This window comes from Topomyia yanbarensis, chromosome 1, assembly GCF_030247195.1.
Source record: "Topomyia yanbarensis strain Yona2022 chromosome 1, ASM3024719v1, whole genome shotgun sequence".
Classification (NCBI taxonomy): Eukaryota; Metazoa; Arthropoda; class Insecta; order Diptera; family Culicidae; genus Topomyia; species Topomyia yanbarensis.
Window position 1 is genome coordinate 150,691,634 of NC_080670.1, and position 23,679 is coordinate 150,715,312.

Sequence of the window (23,679 nt, forward strand, 5' to 3'; positions counted from 1 at the left end):
TCTGCCGATTTTGTTAAAGAATTTAGACTAGTTCAGTAACTCGTAAATTAAATGTGCCAAATGAACAATAAAAGTTGCATCTTTTGGTCAAGATTCTTTAACGCTTTGCAGAAAACTTGTGCACAAAATAATTGTCCTACGTCAACATCCTGGTAATGTCATGGTCCCTTAGTTTTTTAAGTATTTAAACAGATTTACATAGCAAACAAGGTATCGGTAGCAAGCGCTGAACGTTTTCTTTCGATTAGTGAAATAAGATAAACAGTTCGTTTAGTAGGAAGAAAGTCATTAAGGTTCAAAGTGTATGTAAAGCTTCCGTTTTGAAAATATCCAAATAACACCCAGTATAATAAAGAAAGACGTAAGACCTACGTCAAAACTTGTCAAATGATTAAAATGTAGGTTAGTTGGAAAACATGAGAAAATCCAATTAATTCTTTTTGCGAAGAAAATGGTAGCCCTATAATGGGTGGTTTTTTCGTTGTTTCGGCTAAAAAGGCGATGTTAGGCATCACTCCATTCGACGGTAAGATATTTCATCACTGTTGCCTGATAGACTGGCACCGACACACTCGGCTTAGTCGCCCTTTTTCAGCAGACGGTGGATTCGGGCGACTAAACGGGGTATCGTGCGTAGACAGTAAGAGTATATACCAGAAAGCTTCGTTCTCCGAGCAGTACAGGGTTTATAATGCGTAGATATCACCAAATTCAGCTGTTTTTCTTCGCAAGAAACCAAGCATAGAAAAAACTGTAAAATATGTTCATTGAAACTCATCTTCCTATTTATAAGAACACCAAGATCTTTTATAAAGTTCAAGTGGCTGAGCATTCATCGAGTACTTGAATACAACTTTGGATCGTTTTCTGTTGAAACTGATTGTTTTGCATTATTTACTTCCATTCCTTTTCGAATAAACTATTACAGAACGGCATCAATATCCTCTTGTAAAGCAGTACAGTCTACGAGAGAATTTATTACACGCAATACGCTTCCGTTAAACGAATCTAGATATTTTTCAACGTTGGGCATTATGATTTCCGCACCAACCAATCTAATTTATTGCTATTTTAGTTAGAAATTAATTCCCGTTTCATTTTTTATTAAAAATATCTTAATACAAGTGTTATTACACATTTTTCAAAAATGCTTAGATTCTAATTTTTTCTTTCACCTATGGCAAAATGTCCCTGGCTACAGTGTAGTTTGCCCCACAACCAAAGGATGGTATGCCCCACAGTAATCGGTGAGTATATCCTACATACAGTGGGGTTATGTTTCACAAACGAATTATTGAAATGTTAATCAATGTATGAGACTTACTGTTATTTAAAATACAAAATAGCATATAGTTACTTTGCAGTTGTTCTATTAATAGGGCATACCATCCAGAACTTGGAGGGACGTCTTGTCCGGTGATGAGCTGTTGTGAAGGCATGAATGATTCTACATGCACAAATAGTTTCAAGCCATTCCAGAAACTAAAATAGGAATTGGAATATTCTAATAAGTTGCTCGAAATGGTTCTACCAAAGACGACTCTTTCTAATTGGTTGAAATGTTTATAAAAATAGTAGGAACTTACATCGAAATGTGTCTTTTGAAACCGTTGCGTATATTGTTGTTTTGCAGCATATTTAAAATGTTAAACTAACGTAGTACGTTGATTTCATGAAATGATATTGTTATCAGTCATTTTTACATTTCAGATAATTCCGGAGTCTTGGGAATAGGCCCAAGGGGGGGGGGGGGGGGAGTATTATGCACTCTTACCCTACTGTTGTCTGCTCCAGGTTCTTGCTACCTTTCATACTCACAGATTTGCATTTCACGCTCGATTTGACGGCGACGAGGACACCTCCTCCACGTTGTAGATTGATCGTCAGGTGACTGCGGTTGCAGCGATAAATTGTGCAAATGCCGAACATCAAATGTCCGTACACAACCACGTTTCTGTTAGTGTAATCATGTCATAATCTAAAGTGAGAAGAGCTAAGGATAGTGCAGTATGTGTCGGAATCATGTTCATGTTTCTAATGGAATTCTGTCAAACATTTTGATGAAAAAATTGCTCAGAACTCTGGTCAGAATTTTGACGTAATGTTGCTTACCATTCTGACTACCATTTCAACATAGTGATGGAATCCTGCTCAAAACTTCGTGCTCATGATTCTAATGAAATTCGGCTTCGAATTCTGCTGGAATCTTTATCAGGATTCTGATAGAGTACGTTAGCGTTAAAATTTCGAAAAAGATTGCATCGAATTTCTGAGAAGAATTTTGTGAGATTTCTGAGAGAGTTAAATTGCTTTAGAAAAATTAGCAAGATTCCCTCAGAATCCTGAGCAGCTTTCTTCAGAATTTGAAAAATGATTCCGTGGGATTGCGATGAAAGAATTCCTCATAATCCTTGTTATAGTTCCACCAGAGGGAACCAAAAATCGACTCTAGAGTTGCCCCGGCCTCGGAGTAAGTTGGCGGTATGTGCGGATACGCTAAAAACTAAGCAATCAAATGAAGATGCAATTACTTCAATGGTCCTTTTGGAACGTGTTGAATGTCTTTTCGATAAAACTGTATATTAACCGACATATGCTATTATATTTCAGTTTCAATACCCCGGCATTTTGACTTTGACGCGCACTCCCTATTCAAAAGCAAATTTTCGAAATTCTTCATGTAATTGGCCGGAATAAATGTCTGCTACATTGGGAAGATACACAAGAAAAAGATTTTCTTATTTTGGAGTGAATTCCAGAAATAAAATTTTTTGATGACTTTTTTGCACTGTAAATAGTACCACCAACTTGCCCCGTGTGCAGCACCGCCAACTTACCCCAACTGCACATTTTATAAAAAACTATTTACAAAATAACTTGTGTTTGTGGATAGATGTAATATCTTTACGGATACTGAAAGCTCTTTTCACGCGCTATCGAAGAATATAATCATTCGGGAAATAGATTGAAAATCACCCTAAATAACGCAAAGTATTTAAAATTTAGAAAATTTACTTGATATGTCATTGCAGAAGTAAACGAAAACTGTACCAGAAAGGCTAAACTTGATCAAACTACAGTATTACTATTGAACGTACGTGATATACATTGGAAAAATACTTGTAAGGCGAAAAGTTTGGGCTCCAGATTTCAGTATCTTTTATTTACATCGGATATCTAGCTGACCGAGAAATGTCTTATGCAGTTAAATTGCAAATATTTTCGAATATATCTAGCTCGGTGGACAATTTATCATTGCCACAGAAATTCTCATTCGCCGTAAAAAATTTAAACACTTCAATGAGCAAGAGGGCGTTTAAATCTTAATCTGTCCAATTTGACATTCTTGTGTGTTGATGCATGTGGTAAGACGCTGGTTTGATTAGTCAGTTATCGAATGTCCGATCCCCGATGACCCAGGAAGCATTCTCTGTACCAGCAGGATTTTAACACTATCCCTAAAATTGTCCTGTACACTGAGAAGCGGCTGTGAAGCATATTGAAACAGACGGCCAAAATTTTACAAATAGATTGTAGTGCTGTTTATGATTGCATACCACATGCTATCATAGAGAAACAATATTAATGCCGCGATACAAAAAAGTGGAATGTATTACTAATGAGACTAGGATATTTCATGTACTGCTATTAACAACATTCGATTATTCGTTGCTCTAGCTCATGGTATTCCTTAGGCTCAAGCCACGCTATATGTAAATAATGTAAACAAAATAAACTCAACGGGTTTGTGATATTTTTGGCATTTTTTGGGAAATACGGGTAATTACACCAAACTACAACCCCCAACAAAACAAGTTTCTGGTTACGCCAGGCGCGTGGTTCCGTGTCTCCTTAGCGTTTTGAATACAGAATTTGTGATCTGTATATAGGCCCCTTGAATCAACTTGCCCCGGTCTCTCAAACATATTAATTCATTAATTAATACCGGATGTTTTAACAAACATTCGTTTTCAGATCTTATGTCGCAATTGGCATCCTAAATACACTGACGCCCTCATAGTGTTAGATATAAATATGAAAATAGTACAATTTACCAAGTTTTTACATAGTTCGTTAAATTGAATTCCATTCAAAGGAAATTGTTAGATTCCATTAGAAATTGTCCGGAGAAAGCATGAATTTTAGCATGAAACCTCATCGAATAATTATATAAGTTCCATTCTGTTTTCAATCGGAATCTACGCAAACTGAAAACTTTTTCCGCACATAGATGCTATGAAGCTTTGCGCACCAAAACTGTCACCTATTTTGTTTTCGAAGTGGTCTGTTATGCAAATTGCGGACAAGACACATCAAAACATCCTTTTCCTGTTTGACCATCTGTTTCAAACAATTTCGTTACGAAGCAAAAAAAAGTGCCCGGCAAAAAGTTGAATCGGTATCGGTGACTAACTTACTGAATGAGCATTATTTACAAAAGCTTTGACTGCTGCTTTCATAACAACGACTTCCGCACCCCTTAACACAACCTACAAAAAAGATAGCACAAACTCGACAGCCTTTCAATTGAAACTAGAAAATAAATTCGTTGGGCTGACAAATTACTGAGTGTGATAAACAGGATTATGCTTTTGATTTTCTTCTTTTCATATGGGTTCAGTTTATGTTACCGAAACAAGAAATAAAGAGCTTTTCCTCCACTGTTTCACTACTAGGAAACATCCCATTCGGTAAATATTCTGAACGCTTCGAATATCTTCCGAGGTTTCCTTTTGTGTCCGCTAGTATAGCATTCATCAAAGGTTTCTCCAGCCCGATGGCACATAGCTTCCTGTCAAATTGTTATATTTTGGTACGGTAAGTTTTGTCTTTTCGCACTGTTTTCGAATACAATTTGGCTTATCGTCTGGATCAGGGTCAGGTGGCCTGGTTATGCCGTGTTTTGCCTCCCAGTAAATATTATCTTCAATCTACCTCATTTTTGTTTTTCATATAGGAAGAAAGGTCCTGCAAGTCTACTGGTGCCCACGGTGTTCCAAATCAGCGCCTTCTTGGTGTTTATCTTGGCTTTTGTTTTCAGTTAGAATTGGTAACATTAATGTAGTGTATATGGTCAAGGCTCCGAAAATGGCAACCACGGGCGAAATTTTTTTTTATCAAATTTTGCGTCAAACTGTTTTTTTCTCGTATGTATATGCATGGCGAGTCCAAAAACAATCCATATTTGTTATATATTAAAGTTTGTTGATGCTTCTTGCATGACCTGACCGTAAGGAGAGAAAAAGGCAAACAAAATCTACTTTTTGCCTAGAACCACATTTTTCTTTTGTAGTCCAATTTAAATTTGATGATATTGTTTGAAGATTTGAGATAGAAATGATTAATGCTTATTTTCAATTGTGAAGTAATGAAAAACAAATAACTTGTAACGTGACAGATCAAAAATTCGGACTACACCAACAGCTTTCATACAATGTCTAACCCATAGTTTTTCTTACTACTTTCAGTCTACTATTTCAAACTGTATTGTGAAAACCATAAAGTTTTATTCATTTTTGAGTACAGGTTTTTGGTTGGCTTGATTCTCGACAGTGCGAACAGCTGAGACTAAACCAGTACCCAGCGCGAATAACCATGGACGGTTTCCCACCCTGTGCTGTGGTAGGATAAAGAGTGCTCAGAGCTGTACGCGGAGAAGTCCACTGCATATAAGGCCTTCCGGGAAGACGGGTTACCCGCTAGCTATCAACAGTACGCGTCGTTAGAAAGGCGAATGAAGAGTCTAATGAAAGCCAATAAATGCAGTTATTAGCACCACGGGTTAACGAGAGAAACAGCGATGAGCACTCTTTGGGGTACGGCTCGACGTATGCGTAACCGAAACAGTACCATCGAGAACGTGGAATATTCAAACTGCTGGATATTCGCTTCCGCCAAGAAGATCTGTCCGGACTCTTTCCCGGTACAGAAAACTTACCGCGCCGCGTCTCCTCACGAAACCGCGAACGAAACACCGTTTAAGATGGTGGAGTTCTCACTTGCTCTCTTATCATGCAACAATAACAATAGACAGAATCAAATTCAACTTGCTGAAGAATCTACCTGACACTGCAAAAGGCGCTTGTTGAACTTATTTAACAAGTTTCTTGAGGATTACATTGTCCCTCATGACTCGAGGCAAGTGAAGGTCATCGCCATCCAAAAACCAGAAAAACCAGCCTCCGACCACAACTCGTATCGACCGATTGCAATGCTGTCCTGTATTCGGAAGTTTTTCGAGAAAATGATCTTGTTTCGCCTCGACAATTGGGTTGATGCAAATGGCTTACTGTCAGATACACAATTTGGCTTCCGCAAAGGCAAAGGGACGAACGATTGCGATGCGTTGATTTCTACGGAAATCCCTATACTATCAAAGAGCAGATGGCATCAGTCTTCTTGGATATTAAGGGGGCTTTTGACTCAGTTTCTATCAATATTCTGTCAGAGAAGCTGCACCAGCATGGTCTTTCACCAAATTTAAATAACATTTTGTCTGAAACGCACATGCACTTTTCGCATGGCGATTTAACAACATTGCGATTTAGCTACATGGGTCTTCCCCAGGGCTCATGTCTAAGTCCCCTGCTCTACAATTTTTACGTGAATGACATTGATGATTGTCTTGCCAATTCATGCACGCAAAGGCAACTTGCAGACGACGGGGTGGTCTCTGTTACAGGGTCCAATGCTGCGAATTTGCAAGGACCATTGCAAGATACTTTAGACAATTTGTCTGCTTGGGCTATCCAGCAGGGTATCGAGTTCTCCACGGAGAAAACTGAGTTGGTTGTTTTTTCTAGGAAGCGTGAGCCGGCGCAACTCCAGCTTCTATTAATAGGTGTAACGATCAATCAGGCCTTCACATTCAAATATCTCGGGGTCTGGTTCGACTCTAAAGCTACCTGGGGATGTCACATTAGGTATCTGAAACAGAAATGCCAACAAAGGATCAATTTTCTCCGAACAATAACTGGAACATGGTGGGGTGCCCACCCAGGAGACCTGATCAGGTTGTACCAAACAACGATATTGTCCGTGATGGAGTACGGGTGTTTCTGTTTCCGCTCCGCTGCGAACAAACACTCCATCAAACTGGAGAGAATCCAGTATCGTTGCTTGCGCATTGCCTTGGGTTGCATGCACTCGACCCATACGATGAGTCTCGAAGTGCTGGCGAGCGTTTTCCCGCTTAAAAATGGATTTTGGGAACTCTCATATCGATTGCTCATCCGATGCGACATTCTGAACCCGTTGGTGATTGAAAACTTCGAGAGGCTCGTCGAGCTTAATTCTCAAACCCGATTTATGTCCTTGTACTTCGACTACATGGCACAGAGCATTAATCCTTCTTCGTATACTCCCAACCGTGTTCGTTTCCTAGATACTTCTGATTCTACTGTATTCTTCGACACATCCATGAAGGAAGAGATTCGTGGAATCCCGGACCATACACGCCCGCAAGTGATTCCCAATATATTTTATAATAAATTCCGAGAGGTCGACTGTAACAAAATGTTCTACACTGACGGATCAAATCTCGATGGGTCCACTGGCTTCGGTATCGTCAACAATACTATCACCGCTTCATTCAAGCTCAATGATCCCGCTTCAGTTTACGTCGCAGAGTTAGCTGCAATTCAGTACACCCTTGGGATCATCGACACTCTGCCCACAGATCACTACTTCATCATTTCGGACAGCCTCAGCTCCATCGAGGCTCTTCGTGCGATGAAGCCCAAAAATCAATTCCCATATTTCCTGGGGAAGATACGGGAGTCCTTGTGTACGTTATCTGAAAAATCCTATCAAATTACTTTTGTTTGAGTCCCCTCTCATTGCTCTATCCCGGGCAATAAAAAGGCCGACTCATTAGCAAAGGTGGGCGCATTAAATGGTGACATATACGAAAGACCAATCTGCTTCAACGAATTTTTTAGTATTTGTCGTCAAAGGACACTCATTTGTACAACTTGTAAGACACAAACCACTCATTTGTACAAGTTGTACAACAACCATAACATGAAATTAACAAAAAATTATGAAAAAAACACCATATCGAAAACAAAGTCGTAGTTCTACGTCAAATCATTTTAAGAGGGTTGGTTAATAATTTATAAAAGCATTATTGAAGTGAGCAATCAAACTTTTCAACGAACAGTTGCTTCCAGTTTTTGACCAACCAATCATTCCAGGCGACAACGTTGCGTGTCTTCCGAGTTCAATTGCCAAAATCGTATAAAATTTATGAACAGTCATTTAAAGTGTGTCCCGCACGATTTTTCGTGCAGAATAACAAGCAATCATTCGTATTTTTTGTAGCAATCCGATGAACCATTTTAACCACCGGCTGAATCGACGGAATTCGTCAGACGTAAAACATGCAAGACGAAAACAAAATTTTATGAGACAGAAAAAAGGCCATCAATATTAGGGACCATTGATAAATTATGGCACGCATCTAGGAGGAGAGAGGCTATGAAAAATTATGGTATTATGTTACATACTGAGAAAGAGAGAGTAAGCTTAAGTGTCATAGCAAGTTATTCTTAGTAATTCATGACGTCTACTTACCAAATGAGGGGGTAACAATTTTACTGATTTGAGTGGAGTCAATTTTAGGGACTTTCTGTATAACATAATTTATAAACGGTTCCATGTGCGTATATTTGCAAAGTGAGGAAGAGCGGAAAAGGCTGAACCGTGACTGTTTTCAAAGGTGTAAGTTACACGCGAAAATGGATTTCCTGGAAGATGTATGTACAATGTCGTAACGAAATTCGAATGTGATGACAAAACTGGAAAAGGATACAGCACGTCCCGGACATAGACAACGTAAAAAGTAAGGCAATGACGCTCCATTATTCGATTTGGGTGCTCTTCTGAACGCCAAAATAACGATTAGGTGAAACGATGTCGAGGGTAATAAAGCGGCTGTCGTTTGGTTCTGGAAATATCAAATAGGGTAAAGTGCCCTCTTTTGGCTTTATTAGGGAGGGTGCCGCACCATTTCAATAATTACGTGGCCAACAACCGATGGAATGCGTATAAATTGGCATCAGCATCTTTACCTCGTTCCTAAGAATCAATATAGTGACAATAATTACCTGAGAATGGTGAAATGTTTCGGTTTGGGTGCAGCGAAAAATCTAATCGAAGGCCCCAGTTATCGCACTACCATTTAAGTCAACGTGTTGAACAAATATGGCAGACACTACTCTAACAAGCGGCTTCAAATCGGTACGGTGATAATAGAGACAGGGTGAAAACACGCTCATTACACTAGTCAGTGTTTGTGAACCTATGGAAGATTCGTTACGTGGAGATGAGAAGGGTGCAATGCAATGAAGATTTCATAGCTTTGCTTCGTGCTGGCACGATTTTGCATTTGAAAGATGGTGCTACGACTTTTAGGGGGTGTCGTTACTCCATAAATTTATTTCTTAAATTAAAACCATTAGGGCTTACAATATTGCCGAGCACGACGAACAATACAGTGGCTCTGGCCACATTTCGAAGAGTATCGGCATATGCGAAAATTATAATATAATTTTCTGAAAGACTTTATTAATCATATTACTGTGACTGATAGGCAATATCTCCAATTTTAATTTTCTGAGTGCATATAAATCAAACGATTCATAACACCCTGTAAAAATATTTTGAAATACTGTGGTAATGATAAATAGATCCAATTCCTGTTCTGTTTTTTTTATTAAAATTATCAGTTCTTCATAATCGTTTACCAGCATCTAATGCGTGTTTCGTCTTATACAATTCCTTCACAAAACTAGAGTCTAACAATCACTTTTAGATGGCAGTTGTTTCGTCACTTTTCGGAAAGAACTCAGTACAGGCTAAGTTGTTGCGGTGCCTTCGAATCACAAACATATACAGCTTTCAATAGTAACCGAAAGAGATGTCATGCAGCGGTGCAGCTCCTCCCTGGGGTAGTGCGTAATCTTTGGCTAGCTGATCTAGAATACTGGTGCTACGTCCTTGGGCTGGTCTTGCCTGGTAAACTGCTGGCGCAGGTCGTGCTTGTGGCTCTGGCGCATAGGCAGGCTGTGAGGCAAAGGATGGCTGTGGAGCTTGCTGTAAGGGCATAAGGATAGTAGATATGGAACATTTTTATGAAACTAATATCTGCTTTGCAGTGATAATTACGTGTGCATTGGGAAGCGGTGCTGGAGCGGCACCAGCAAACGCTGGGGCAGAGTATCGGATCCTAGGCTCTGGAACTGGGGAGGCAGACGGAAAAGCTTGTGGCCGGGTGTCATAAGTCGGCTCTGGACGAGCTGGGCGTTGATTGGTCGAGTAGACTACGTCTATTGGAACTGCGTTCGCAATCTGGGCGCGTTGTGGTGGACGAGCTGGACCAGCGGCCGAACCGAAATGTGAGTGCTGGACGTACTGTCCCTGTGGATACTGTGGCTGCGGTTGAGGTTGAGGCTGTAGTCGAGGCTGTGGTGGCGCTTGTTGTTGTTGTTGCTCTTCTTCATAGTCATAAAACTGGGGCTGTGGACGCTGCTGCGGCACCTCCTGGAATCTCGGTTTCGACGGTCGAATTTTCTGGAATAAAATTTTTGTGAAGCGTGTTTGGAATGGCCAACCTGGGATTACCTGTGGTCTTGGTGCAGGAATATTGTCCTCGTAATCTAAAAGAGCATCCTTTCCTGTCGTTTCGTCAACGAGCGTTGGCGGGGGAACGGTGATACCTTCACCGGAAGGTTGAAAACCATATTTGTTGGCTCCGTACTCGACAACCTTCACTTTTCCACCTTCATCGACGTATCCGTATTTCCCTTTCACTTCACCGGTAGCCAGTTTTGTTTCAATTTTGAATGATCCATCGGCTCCCTCGTATCCGTAGGTGTAAGAACCGTCCTCATTGTGTCTAGATTTGATGATGGAAAGAGAATTGAAGAGCGAAGACATAAGAGTTATGTTTTGTCTATGAATCCAGCGATATGTCTAAAATTCGTGAAACTATTATATAAGTATGCGTAGTTTAAAAGGAACCTGCAAATTTCCATTCAATTAGCTGCCAGTCAAATACAACGGAATGTTACGTGTGATATGAAAATTACATAATCATAACATCAATATAAAAACAATATCTCGCTAGATATCGTAATATATCGTAATCCCAAATCCATAAACTATAACTACTAAGACTACGACCTTGTGGACTATTTCCATACGATTGAATCTTCAAGTGACATGGATAAAGTCGTCAACGAAACAAACTCACTCATAATAGTAGCATCCCAAGAGGTCTGTCCGATTGGTGGAATGCGGAACTTGCTGGGTTATGTAAAACCAAGCACATTGAAACATTGGAAGGATCCAAGAGTTATGAAGCAAAATACCGGTTTTCAAAAAAGCTGCCAGAAACGATGTTTTGGTACACATTGAAATTTATTTCATGCGGTTTATTAGAGTTTTAAGCGACTTATACTGATTTTCCATTTTTGTTATGCGGATATTTATCATTTACCATCATTTATAGTTATCTGTTTGAATGCTACATAGCTTTTACTCCGGGGTACTGGGTTTATAAGGAAAACGTTATTGTGAACTGTGGCCTGGTTGTATTGTTTCCGAGCTAGTAGCAGACTACATTTGAAAGTGCAGGTTCCAACAGAATGAAATAAAAAAAAATGCCCAATGGATTCCTGCTGACAAAAATTTTTATGCCAAATTTTCGTTATGCCTTACTTGTTTCTTGTATAATGTTATAATAATTCTGTCAGCAGCAATAATATTAAAAATCTGCGGTTATCGATTATTCGATAGCTTAAGGTCTTGCGACCTCCCGAGTTGCAATTTTGTTATTGATTGGGACTAGCTGAAATTGCGCAGAGAATCAATACCTGGAAGTAACAAATCATCATTCAAAGTACCACTCCTGATAATTCAAAGTTATTCATTGATCAATACCGGCACCCGTCATGGCCCGTATCTACCGCAACAGGAAAGGGAAGGAATGTTAGTCCAACACTTGTTAATACATACTAGAGATCGTATATACTACTGCTCTCTCCTCAAGTGTCCGGGAGAAGGGAGATTGAGAGTAGGTATAGATCTCGAGAAAAAGCTGTCTTGAAATTCGCAAATGATTCATGATTTTACGAGCCGTTGGGCGTCCGGCCACCAGGAAAATGTTTGGGTGTCAAACAATACCTTTTAGGAATAATCCGTAGCCTGAATTTACTAATTTAACATGCAAATCTAAAAGATGCAGGAAATGAAGAAGAGAATCCTGTTTTGTAGCTTCTTATGATAGCAGGAACCTAGTGGATCAATTCTTGGCTTCTGCTGCCGAATGCCACATAGCCTCTAGGCTGGGTTTGTCCAGAGCAGGATAATAGTGATACCAACCACCCAGTGGACAGTAGACCTATTTACAATTATCAGATATTCAATAAAGGTTAAATGAATATTCCAGAATTCTTTGTATTGTACAAAATTTTTATCAAAACAAAATTGTTTAACGAAAACCAGCTTGATTTAAAAAAAATGTGGTCCTTATTTATTGTTGCAGGTTCGCCTCAAGTGCGTTCGCTGCGCCAGGTTACGTTGCTTCACTTTCTATGCAAGCGAAAGCTTTCTTGTGATTAGCGAACGAACGGTTCGAGATGCAATTTATTCCAAGTTTAGCAACGAAATTGTTCCGCCCATTCTTGGCTGAGCATTAGTAATTTATAATTTGCTTCCAAGCCCAGTTTGTAGGGCAAAGATGCCCATTTTCACCAAAGAGATGTTATTTTAAGAAATTTCACAAAACTTTGGTTTTAAACTGTGAAGTCCCGTTCCATTTTTTTTCGAAATTTGCTTGACGATGATTTAGTTAGAACCCCAAAGCCCTGTCATCTTTTCATTTGTTCTGCTCCCAAGCCCAGTCCATTGGGATTTTTTTTGCAATCATAGGGCATTACAATAAACTTTCCGATTTTCGTTGGAACTAAAAAAATTTTAAACTTGATTTTAGCAGTTTTCGTTTGTTTTGACACTAGATGCTGATGTTTTATGCTATTTTTAGACATATTTCAACAAAAAAATCCGATTTTCAACATTTCATGTAAGGAAATGTAGTCTAGGTTGGGACGGGTTTGTTTAGAGGCTGATATCTTGTTTCCATGACAATATCTGCGAACGGAAGATGTTTACTTGCAATTTTAAATAAGATTCAGGATAAATTTTCTACATGACGGCAAAATGGCCAAAAACAAGTGTCGTATAGTTTGGGACACTTCAAACAATTTAAATAATTAAAGGCAATTTAAACTTTAATGCATTATATTTATTTTTTGGTTAATATTTATTTGTTAATTGGTATTTTAGAATAAGAATAAGTAACATAAAGACTTATTTACTTCCATTTGACAAAGTTAATCTGACTACCAGTTTTTACATGTAAAACTTGTACGCAATCTTGTACGCATGTGTAATTGTATGGTGTCCCAACCTATACGACACGCTTGTCCCAACCAATTTTTCGAAGAAAAAAAATCCAATGAAGCAAACGCAAAACCCTGATCGGTAATAACATCTTAGTTACTTTTTAACACTTTAAAATTATTTACGTTAAAATTCCAATGAAAAAGATTCAATAAAAGTGATCTACGATGGAGTCTAGTATGTGCTAAAAATAACAGATGGCAACACTGCATAGGAATAAAAATATCGACCTGTCCCAACCTATACAGCGTCCCAACCTATACGACAATCTCTTACTCGCCCCTTTAGATTTTTTCTTATATTATGAAATCAGTATTCAAATGCCGCACCCCCTTAATGATGTCCGATTGAGCTAAAACGTGCATAGATTACTTTTTCGATGAAATAAGCATTTTATGTAAGAGTTTATGCGAAATTTTAAGATCACCATTTTCATTGATATCTACCCTGTAGAACCACCATAGTTCTCCATACAAACTTTGGTTTTAATTTGTGAAGCCCAGTTCCAATTTTTTTCAAAAATTCCTTCACCAGGAGTTTCCTGGCTCCGTAAACTTTCGCCATTTTTTTCGTTCTGCTCCCATATTTTTTTTTATTTTGTTTCGCAGTGTTATTCTAAAAGAATTGTTTGTCGAGTGATTTAAAAGTAGAAAAAAACTCCAAAGCTGACCGAAAAGAGCAATTGAAGCGTCGGATAGGAACCGTTTATTGTGAACTGACCATTCGGAAAATGAAGGCTGATTTTAACATCTCTGATAATGATTTGATGAAAAATCCAAAATTCTAACCGCTCTGCCATTGTTTGTAGAAACGCGTAAACGCGATTTTGGACAAATTTCATTTTTCCGTATTTTTGAATTCGCTATAAAATCCGTATTTTTCAGTGTAATTACCTTTAAAAAATTATGCACAAAGCGAAGTAAAGGCCATTTTTGATGTGCCGTTTGACAGAAACATTCACTTAAAATTTTCGTCCGATGAAGCGGAATCTGGAATTGCCAGAATCGGTCGGAATGTTATCCTGTGAGTCCGGATGACTTTACATGTTTACATTGTTCATAGATCATAGTTAAAGTGCCGCATGGCAGGTATATTTGAGTACAAATGTTTCAGAAATGGAAGGCATTTCGAATTATTTAGATCACCTAGCCTAGAATCGCTTCCACTTTTCCCGAAAATGGCTTATATAATCCCAAAATAAATTCATTATATTCAAATATGCGATAAAATATCAAATACATTATATAATAAAGCTAGACTTGAAGTTAAACTTTGGACAATTTTGAAAATGTGTTCAATAGCCCCCACACAAATCCCACGGACTGTCCGTATAAATCTGGCCAGACCCCCACTTTCAGCCGATAAAACATGAATAAATTCCCTATCATTTGCAGATGGATCGGTTGAAATCATTGAATGGTTTAAAATACGCGGCACCCCTTAGTCGGCAACTTGATTCCCCAACAAATATTGTTATTGGCATTAACGTCACAATTGCATAAAAAGCAGCTGTACTGTAGGCGAAGCCGTCTCCAAAATTGCTGCAAATATTACAGAGCCTAGGGGGACGGGCATAGCGTAGTTGTAAATCGATTGCCTTGCACGCAGCTCACCTGGGTTTGATTCCCAACCCCGCATATAGGGTTAAAGATTTTTCCAAAAGATATTTCTCTAAAAAACGAGGCTGGGTTTGATTTCCAACCCCGTATATAGGGTTAGAGATTTTTCTAAAAGATATTTCTCTAAAAAACGAGACGAATGACCCTAAGGTTAAAACCTCTATAATCACAATATAAAAATATATTTCAGACCCAGCCAACAGTGTGCTTGTCATGCAAGAAGAAATTCATAGAAACCCGGAATTTCATTTTGAATACAGCAATAATAAGTTGGGATTGGTAGGTCAATTGCACCCGATTGTATTGGATTTACGCGTAGAAAATTTTGCTCAATCATGTTTCTCGCTAGCCGGGTTCTTCGCCGTCATTGATTAAATAAATTAAATTACGCACTACGCATCACGACCTGAACAAGCAATATAATGTTCAACTTCTTGAGACAACTTTGAATTGAGTTATCCGAAGTGCGTGACAATAGCTTTCGCCAAACCGCAAATGGGAGCTGTAGGTATTGATATGCACAGGCAACAGCCGTGTGAAGCATCCCGATCAGAAAAAATAACAAAATTATAACAGAATTAAATTTTCGTAATATATTGTGTTATAAATGTGGTCTCTTTTGTAGTTAAAATAACAGATAATTGTAACAAGTAACAACGAGGGTTATTATTTTGAAATCTTTTTGTTTTGCGATTCTGATCGGGATAGAGGAGGAAATCTTATTATCCAGTTGAATGAAGGATTCGACTCCCGTTGGAACAGCTTTCCTTCGGCTTAGCTGAGCGCTCGCATTCCTGTGCCACCAGCTAGTTGAGTGGCAAGCGTTCATTGATTGCTCAAAGCTCCTTTTCAGAGGGAAAATAGATCACATCCCAGGGCAATCGGTAGGGTCTATTTTTATTGTTGCCCCCATTCCTTGGATGCCACCAACGTACGGAGGGAATCTCTAGCTAAGGAAAATCAATGGATGTGCTTTTGAAGCACGAAGATTATATAATATGTTGGATAATGTCCCTATTTTGGTACTACTCGAAAGGGAGCGGCACTGTTGCTTTAATTACACGGCTATCAAATTTATATCAGTATCTTTGATTCGTTCCTAAGAACCACTATAATAACCAAAATAGCCAGATAATGTTAAAATACTTGTATTTTGGTGTAACGAAACGAATGCCCTATTTTGTACTCTGCCGTTCAAAGCCAATGCGTTGAACAAAGATAATAGAAGCTGGTCTAACCAACGATTTCAGGTGAGAGTAGGGTTATAATGGGAATAGGGTAAAAATAGGCTTCCTGCTTAGTTATGCTTCCAAGCTGTCTAAGATACATCTGCTAAACGAAAACGAGGTCAGTAATTCGCATTTTCTTTATTGCCTCTTGTTTAGTTCTACTCCTACATTTTTTACGGATCTGAAGGAGCCCTCGGAGGGCTGCGTGTAATGATGTCATGAGTTTTTTTGTTGCCAGTAAACAAATAGCTAAAACTCGGAACCAATTTGTTAAGGTCTCAAAGGAAATGTGCATATTAAGGGGACTCATGAAAATGCGTCCATTCCCCGCGAGAGCTAAATGAATAAAGTATGGTTGTATCTCGGCATTTTTATGATTGAACGAATTGTGATTTATTATACATCCAAAAACAGCTTAATATATGCTCTGTTCATTGCGTAAAATAACCAGTACGAATATGCTTAAGGAAGTACAAGTCTGATGATACCATGTGGCATCACGCGCCTGGAATGGGATAAAAAAAAAGTTTTTTACTGTCGATATAAATAAAAATGGCGGATTTATAAACACTCGTGCAGCAGCTCGCTGCAGACAACTCAAACTGCGTGCAGGATTCAGCCGGTAATTTTTGCATGAAACTTACAATTGAAATGCTTTCTTATTCAGGAAACTTTTCTGCACAATACTATTATGCTAATTGAAAATTGGAATTTAAAATATTGTAGTTATTTACATGAAATTTTTCGAACTTTTTTGGTAGTAAGTTTGTTAATAACATTGCAACATGGGATTTTTCGATACATTTTGTAGTTTAGTCTCTTTACTAAATAAATAATAGCATGAAATCACTGCGTTTGTGCAAATGAAATCCTCGTACATAGAGGATTTCAAACGTGCGCATTGTGTGCGTGAGATACATGCCTGACAGATTTCAAATTTTAGGTGCGTTCCGAAATTTCGAGTGAACAATTACCCAATCGGATATTTTCAAGTGTGTAGTATTACCCATATTATCCACGTCATCCGTCGGCACTGTATGCGCTTGCATATGTCATTGTCATAAAATGCAACTTTAACCAAAAATGTTTTTTAATAGTTCCACCCTTAGAAATAAAAAAATGACTGAGCAATTAAATCACAATAGTGATCTGCACTACAAATAACCCGCATACCCCTAAGCATCACTATTCAAATCAATACAAGCCAAAAGTAGTGGCAGCGAAGTGCTTGGTGGAGGAACTCCAAAAGTTTGTTAACGTGAGAACCAATCTTCAAAAGGACATGAAGGAGATGGATCTCCGAGTCCTAATGGCGCCAACGTCTACCGTGAAAGTGCACGAAACGGCAACACTGATGGCTGAGCGTACATTGAAGTCGCAAAAGGGTACCGTTTTTAGCTCCTTCGAAGCAGAGGAAAGAGAAGTGAAAAGAGTTTTCGTTGGAGTGGAGAACACGCCAGTTTTAATGTATGGGAACCTTCTGAATAAGTGTTAATGTTGTATATGTAAGGTTATGTATATGCAAAGTAATGTAAATGTGATATGCAGTAACTTTTGTGATGAAACGTACATATGTAATTAGTTTAAATAACAGTCTGTATGGCGCTTTGCGTCAAAGATGAAGTTAATAAATAAATAAATAAATAAAGACCCAAGTAACAATAGAAGTTTTATAGCACGCTACAAGTGCAATATAAGTTTTGTGAATGGCTATGAAACTACCATAAAACTTCAATTGTTACTAGGAGAACATCGCCAGAAGACGGAAGACCAGGTGGGCCCAAGGAACAGACACGCGACGAAGCTCTCACCTCCAAAGGAAACGAAGTTAAATATATCATACCAATATTTCACTGTTTTCAATTTGACTAATAAGTATAAGCTTTATTCCCCACAGCCACTAAACAAGGAGAAAGATAGAGTACCGTTGTAGGTTAGAGGATGACGGAGAGAGAGTGACATGTGGAGCAAGAGAGGAAAAAAACATTCGGCTCCACAGGGGCGCTAAAGAGAGAAGCCTTGCTTGTTAAAGTAAATGACGCGACGACGTATGCAGCGCTCTTCAAGAAGGTAAGAGAGGATCCAGAGCTGAGAGATTTGGGGAAAATGTAGTAAAAACCGGGCGAACCCAAAAAGGTGAAATGTTCTTCGAGTTGAAGCAGGATCCCGCGATTAACAGCTCGACTATGCAGGAGATTATCACTAAAGACTTGGATGCGATCACGACGGTTGATGAACTGAGAGGTGCGCTGAAGCAACGGTGCAACCTGGGCGAGATGTACATGGCAGCGATGATTCATCTACTGGTAACCTTTACTGACAAGGTGTTGGAGGCAAAGTTACTGTTGGATAGTCGGGATGCCCATTGAGAGACGCTTCACGAGTGAAAAACCAAGCTTCAAATACCAAGAAAGCGACTGCAGACCAAAGGTAGTAGGGATAACCCAGATAAATCTGATATGTGATTCCGCACAGCTACTGTTGTGGCAGACTACAATAGAAACTATGTGTGACGTCGCTTTGATTACAGAGTCGCATCAAGTCTTCCTTGATAACGGTCACTGGGTGGTGGATAGAACGGGAACGGCTACGATACAAGTAAGGTTCAGATTACCCACTCAAGAAGCGGTAGAACGCTCATATGGCTTCGTGATCGCCAAAACTAACGGTGTCCTCGTGTGGATATGTTACGCCCCTCTAAGGTGGACAGTAGTCGAATATTGAAGCAGTTAACCGAGTAGTTGATCGGCCGAAAGCCGGTAGTCATTAGTGGTGATTTCAATGCCTAAGCTGCGTAGTAGGGCAGTAGAGTAACCAACCCAGAAGGGTGTATTCTGCAGGAAGCTTTAGCGAAGTTAGACGTACGATTGTGCAATGAAGCTTATTAGCACATTTCGATGGAACGAAAGGGAGTATATCACCGACGTCACATTCTGTAGTCTTTCGCTGACGGCGAGCATGGCCTGGGGAATATGCAAGGTATCTACCCATATCGACCACCAGGCGATTCACTATCGTATCGATCAACTAAATCGGTCAACTCTGCTGCAGCCCGGAGAAAGATGACCGACGCTCGAATGTGGAAGAGGAAAACCTTCAACAAAAACTTCTGTGTTAAGGCACGTCGGACGGACAGCTGGAACGTGGATGCGGCTGATCTAACAAGCAGAACAGTAACGGCTTGTGACGCCACAATGCCGCGAAAACTGGAGCCATGCAATACACGGCGTCGAGCTTACTGATGGGACGAGACGTTCACTACGCTATGCACTGCTTGTCTCAGAGGCAGAAGGCGGGCTCAAAGAGCGGTATCGGAGAGGAGCGCAAGGCAGCATTTCGGAAAGCCAGGACAGCTTTAAAACGAGAGATCAACAGCACTGTACCGAGAAGTAGACGCCCGGATCTGCTGAAGATAATCTCTCAAAGCACGATCCCATACTCTGACAACATACTGCGAAGAAGAAGGAGCAAACACGGACCATCAGCAAGTAACTAGCGATGCGCTGTTTTGAAGCGACTGAAAACAAAGAAGGTCTTCGGTCCAAATGGTATACCAAATGTGCTGCTGAAAGCTGCGATCCTGACACACCCAGACAAGTGCAGAATTGTGCTGCAGAAGTTCCCCGAAATATGGAAGGTACAGAAGCTGGTGTTGCCGGCAAAGCCTGGGAAGACACCGAGCGATTCGCCCTCACATAGGCTTACATGTCTGTAAGATACACTCGAAAATCTTCTAAAAAGCATCATCCTTAACAGACTGACAAAATTTGCGGAGAGTAAGTGCGGACTGTCCAAGATGCCGTACGGATGGGGAATCAGCCATAACAGTGGAAACAATTTGGACAGTGCTCGAATGTGCTGAGAAGTCATATAAACAGAAGCGAACAGGAGATCTATACTGCACTGTTGTCACGCTAGATGTGAAGAATTCATTTAACAATGTCAACTGGTATGCCATCGCCACAGCGCTGTACAGAATAAGGGTTCCCGACTATCTATGTCAGATGCTGAAGAGCTACCTTCGGAGCAAGGTGCCGCTGTACGAGACAAACGAAGCGCAGAAGTTAATGAAAATCACAGCAGGTGTCACTCGGACCTCCATTATCGGTCCAACCCTTTGGAACTGAACGTACGATGGGGTCTTGAAACTGGGGCTGCCCAGACAAACGAAAATCGTGAGTTTCACGGACGATGTGTCAGTAACATTAATGGGTGACAGTTGAAGAAAATTAGATGTCGATGACGAAGACAATAGACGCGATCGATAGCTGGATGAACGGGGTCAAGCTGTAAATAACTCACCACAAAACGGAGATGGCATTGGTTAACAACTGCAAAGCGGTTCAGCGGATGCAGATCGACGTCGACTACCCGTACGAAAAGTCGGCGAAGGTAACAAACGCAATAGCGAGGATCATGCCAAATGTTGGTGGTCCGAGAAGAGGGACAAGACGTCTGCTATCTAGTGTTTAGTCATTAATCTTGCTTATGGGATTCCTGCCCGGGGTGCGGCGCTGAAAACCAAACGGAACCGCGAAAAGCTGAACCGTTCGGACTGATGGCCGTACGAATTGCGAGCACGTAAAGAACAATATCGTCGGAGTATGTATGCGTTATCGCCGGGATCATCCCCATCTGTATCACCCTGGTGGAGGATATCGAGTCCGACAATTAGAGAAACACCAGAAACGTGGGGAGGATGGTGCGAATCGATTCGATAGCGAGGTGGCAGCAGTAATGAGATAATACGGCGAAGGGAAGGTGGACCCACCGGCTCATCCCCAACCTGTCGACGTGGGTCAATAGAAAGCAGTGAGAGATGAACTTCCACCTGACACAGCCTCTGTCAGTCCACGGCTGCTTCAGAAACTATCTTCATCGGTTCGGGCATGCGACGTTACCATTGTGCTCGGAATGTATGAACGGAGGCATCAGAGCATGTGGTTTTTGAATGTCCGCGGTTCGAAGCGACGAGCAGGGAGATGCTTGAAACAGGAGGACCGAACATCAACCCAGATAATGTCGTCAGAGTGGTGACGCAGATCATGAGCAACTTATATAAGAAAAAGGCGTGATGAACAGCGAGCAACGGTATCAGGAGGGAAATCAAGGCCGAAAAACTTTCCGCTGGAGTAGGCTAGATCCACCGCCGGGAACCAGTCGAGTCGACTGCGACAGAGCGCCGGGTATGGGTCGTTGTGGTACCAGCGAACAGGACGCACGCTCTACACGGAATCACCGGACCGGCCTCGGCACCCTACCGTTTGGTCCGATAGAAATATAGAGTATATAGAATCGATGTCGGAAGAGCTTCTTTCGCCGACGAACTCTTCGTTGGCGTAAGCTAGATTCACTGGGGTCCAGATTGGGTAGACAGCGACGAAACCCCACCAGACGCGGGTCGTCCGAGCACTAGCGAGCCGGACGCCCTGCTTCATCGGAATCGCCGAACTGTTTGGCTGATTGGCTTGGTTTTGGGAGAACTTTTCTCACCGGGGAGCTCTCTGTCGGAATATACTAGGTCCATCGTCGGGGACTATACCGAGTAGTTCACGAACAAGCGCTAAGCGGGAGCTAAGCGAGAAAGTTGAACTAAATGGTACAAAAGAGCCGAGGGTATCAGTAAATTAGAGTCTGAAGTTTGCCGCCCAGTCTGTCCTCGTAGGGGAAGAGCACTAATTGTCGACCCACAGCTAGCTTTCCTACTGCAATACAGAGTTTACCACGATGTGTGGATGACCGAAAACTGGTAGTATGTCGAGGAGGTGTGCTGTAACCGTACTAAAAGATTTAACTACTAAGTAGTTGGATTAGAGTGGTTACTACTCACATACAAAACCCTCACCGAAGTACTACCGTAAGGTAGTGACGGGGAGGAATCAGCTTCTGGACAAGAGCAATTGTTTTAGCGGGTCGGGTGGCAGCCCAAACCCGTTCCCTGAGATGTTGCTTTTTGTACATTTTACCTGCTCAGGGCTTCTTTGAAAGTTTTTTCTGCTCTCTAAACATACACACGTATACAGACATTTTTTTCCGACCTCGACGAATGTGTAATGATATAAGATATTCGGCCCTCCGGGTCTTGTTTAAAAAGTCGAAATCCCAAGTGATTGTATAGCCTTTCTATGTGAGAAAAGAAAAACAAATAAAAATATTGTGTTAAACGGAAGCAATTATCTGAAAATTACCCAGACGCAAGATTCGAACTGGCGACTTTTGAGTATCGGGCCCAATGCACAATTAACAACGAGATAAGTAACAAATCAACACGGTAGAAATATGAAAACATTGATTGGTTTATACGCTGCATTTCGAGGATGCGAAATATCTGTGTCGTGTTAAATTAATCGTTATTTAAATTTATCATTAAATGCTAAAACACAATAAATATTGTATTTTATATTTAGATGGTGACATACACTATTGGGTGCGATTAAACGAATGTCTGCAATGGTGTCTGGATACTCTTTTTTTAGTAGTTATTTTTTGGCGGTCATGCAATACAATCCGATTATATAGTAATTACACAATAATTAAATTTTTTTTGTAGTGAAGATTTCACATTACAATAAATTTAATATATTAGGCAAAAAAATCATATAACAAGCCACTTGCTAATTCCTCTCTATACACAATTATATAACAGTTTTAAGGGCTAATGGCCGAATGAAAGATTTTTTTCCGTTTATAACAGCTGCCACCGCTGGTCTATTGTTGACATTTCCACTTCCTCCTGCCAGGCCATGATCCTGCTGCTCCTGCGCTCCATTCGAAGCAAAGTTTAGCGCTCTTGGATTGTACTTTGAGCGAATCTTCTCCGCCGAACGTAGCTTACAATTGTTCCGAACTGCAGTGAAGCATCGCTTCCGGTAGAAGTCTCCTCGTTCACTTACCGTTCAGAAGAATCGAGAAAAGATACAAGAAAATAGAATAAAAAATTTAGGCGCTCATTCTAGAGTTAATCGGGAACGATTAGTTTTTTTTCTCTCTCTCTCTCTTCTAAGCCATGCAATCAAGCATACCGAACATCCAGCAGAGATGACTGTGGGAGAAGGAAGTGGAACGTCAGCAAGTGGGCTCGACATGCAAAATACTGAAAATACTACAGTTAAGCAAACCTGTGAAATTAATAGAAAAATCTGATAAATTGTCGTGATAGGGTGCGTAACATGTAAAGCAAACCCATAGTAATCAATCTAATCAGTACCTCTTTATTATACACAGTACAGTGATATTTTAACGATACCCTGCAACCTTCTAGGGTGGGATAATTAATTGGCGTTTCGCGAAAGAAAGCATATAATTAGTGCCGTTTAGCGTCAGATTAGAGATCCTAGCTTGCCAGGCCGGGCGAACGGTAGGGGTAT

The 23,679-nt window shown here is 40.4% G+C and overlaps 1 protein-coding gene across 1 annotated transcript in view; it reads right to left on the reverse strand.

Annotated features, from left to right (window-relative positions):
* Positions 1-9,590: 9,590 nt before the first annotated feature.
* Positions 9,591-23,679, reverse strand: part of LOC131677188 (uncharacterized) — a 53,087-nt gene continuing 38,998 nt past the window's right edge. The window contains exons 3-5 of the mRNA XM_058956888.1: positions 10,624-10,897; positions 10,168-10,572; positions 9,591-10,095 (exon numbers count right to left, since the gene is read on the reverse strand). Coding sequence (XP_058812871.1) covers positions 9,901-10,095; positions 10,168-10,572; positions 10,624-10,897 — 874 coding nt within the window. The 3' untranslated portion in view covers positions 9,591-9,900. The remainder of the gene's footprint in view (positions 10,096-10,167; positions 10,573-10,623; positions 10,898-23,679) is intronic.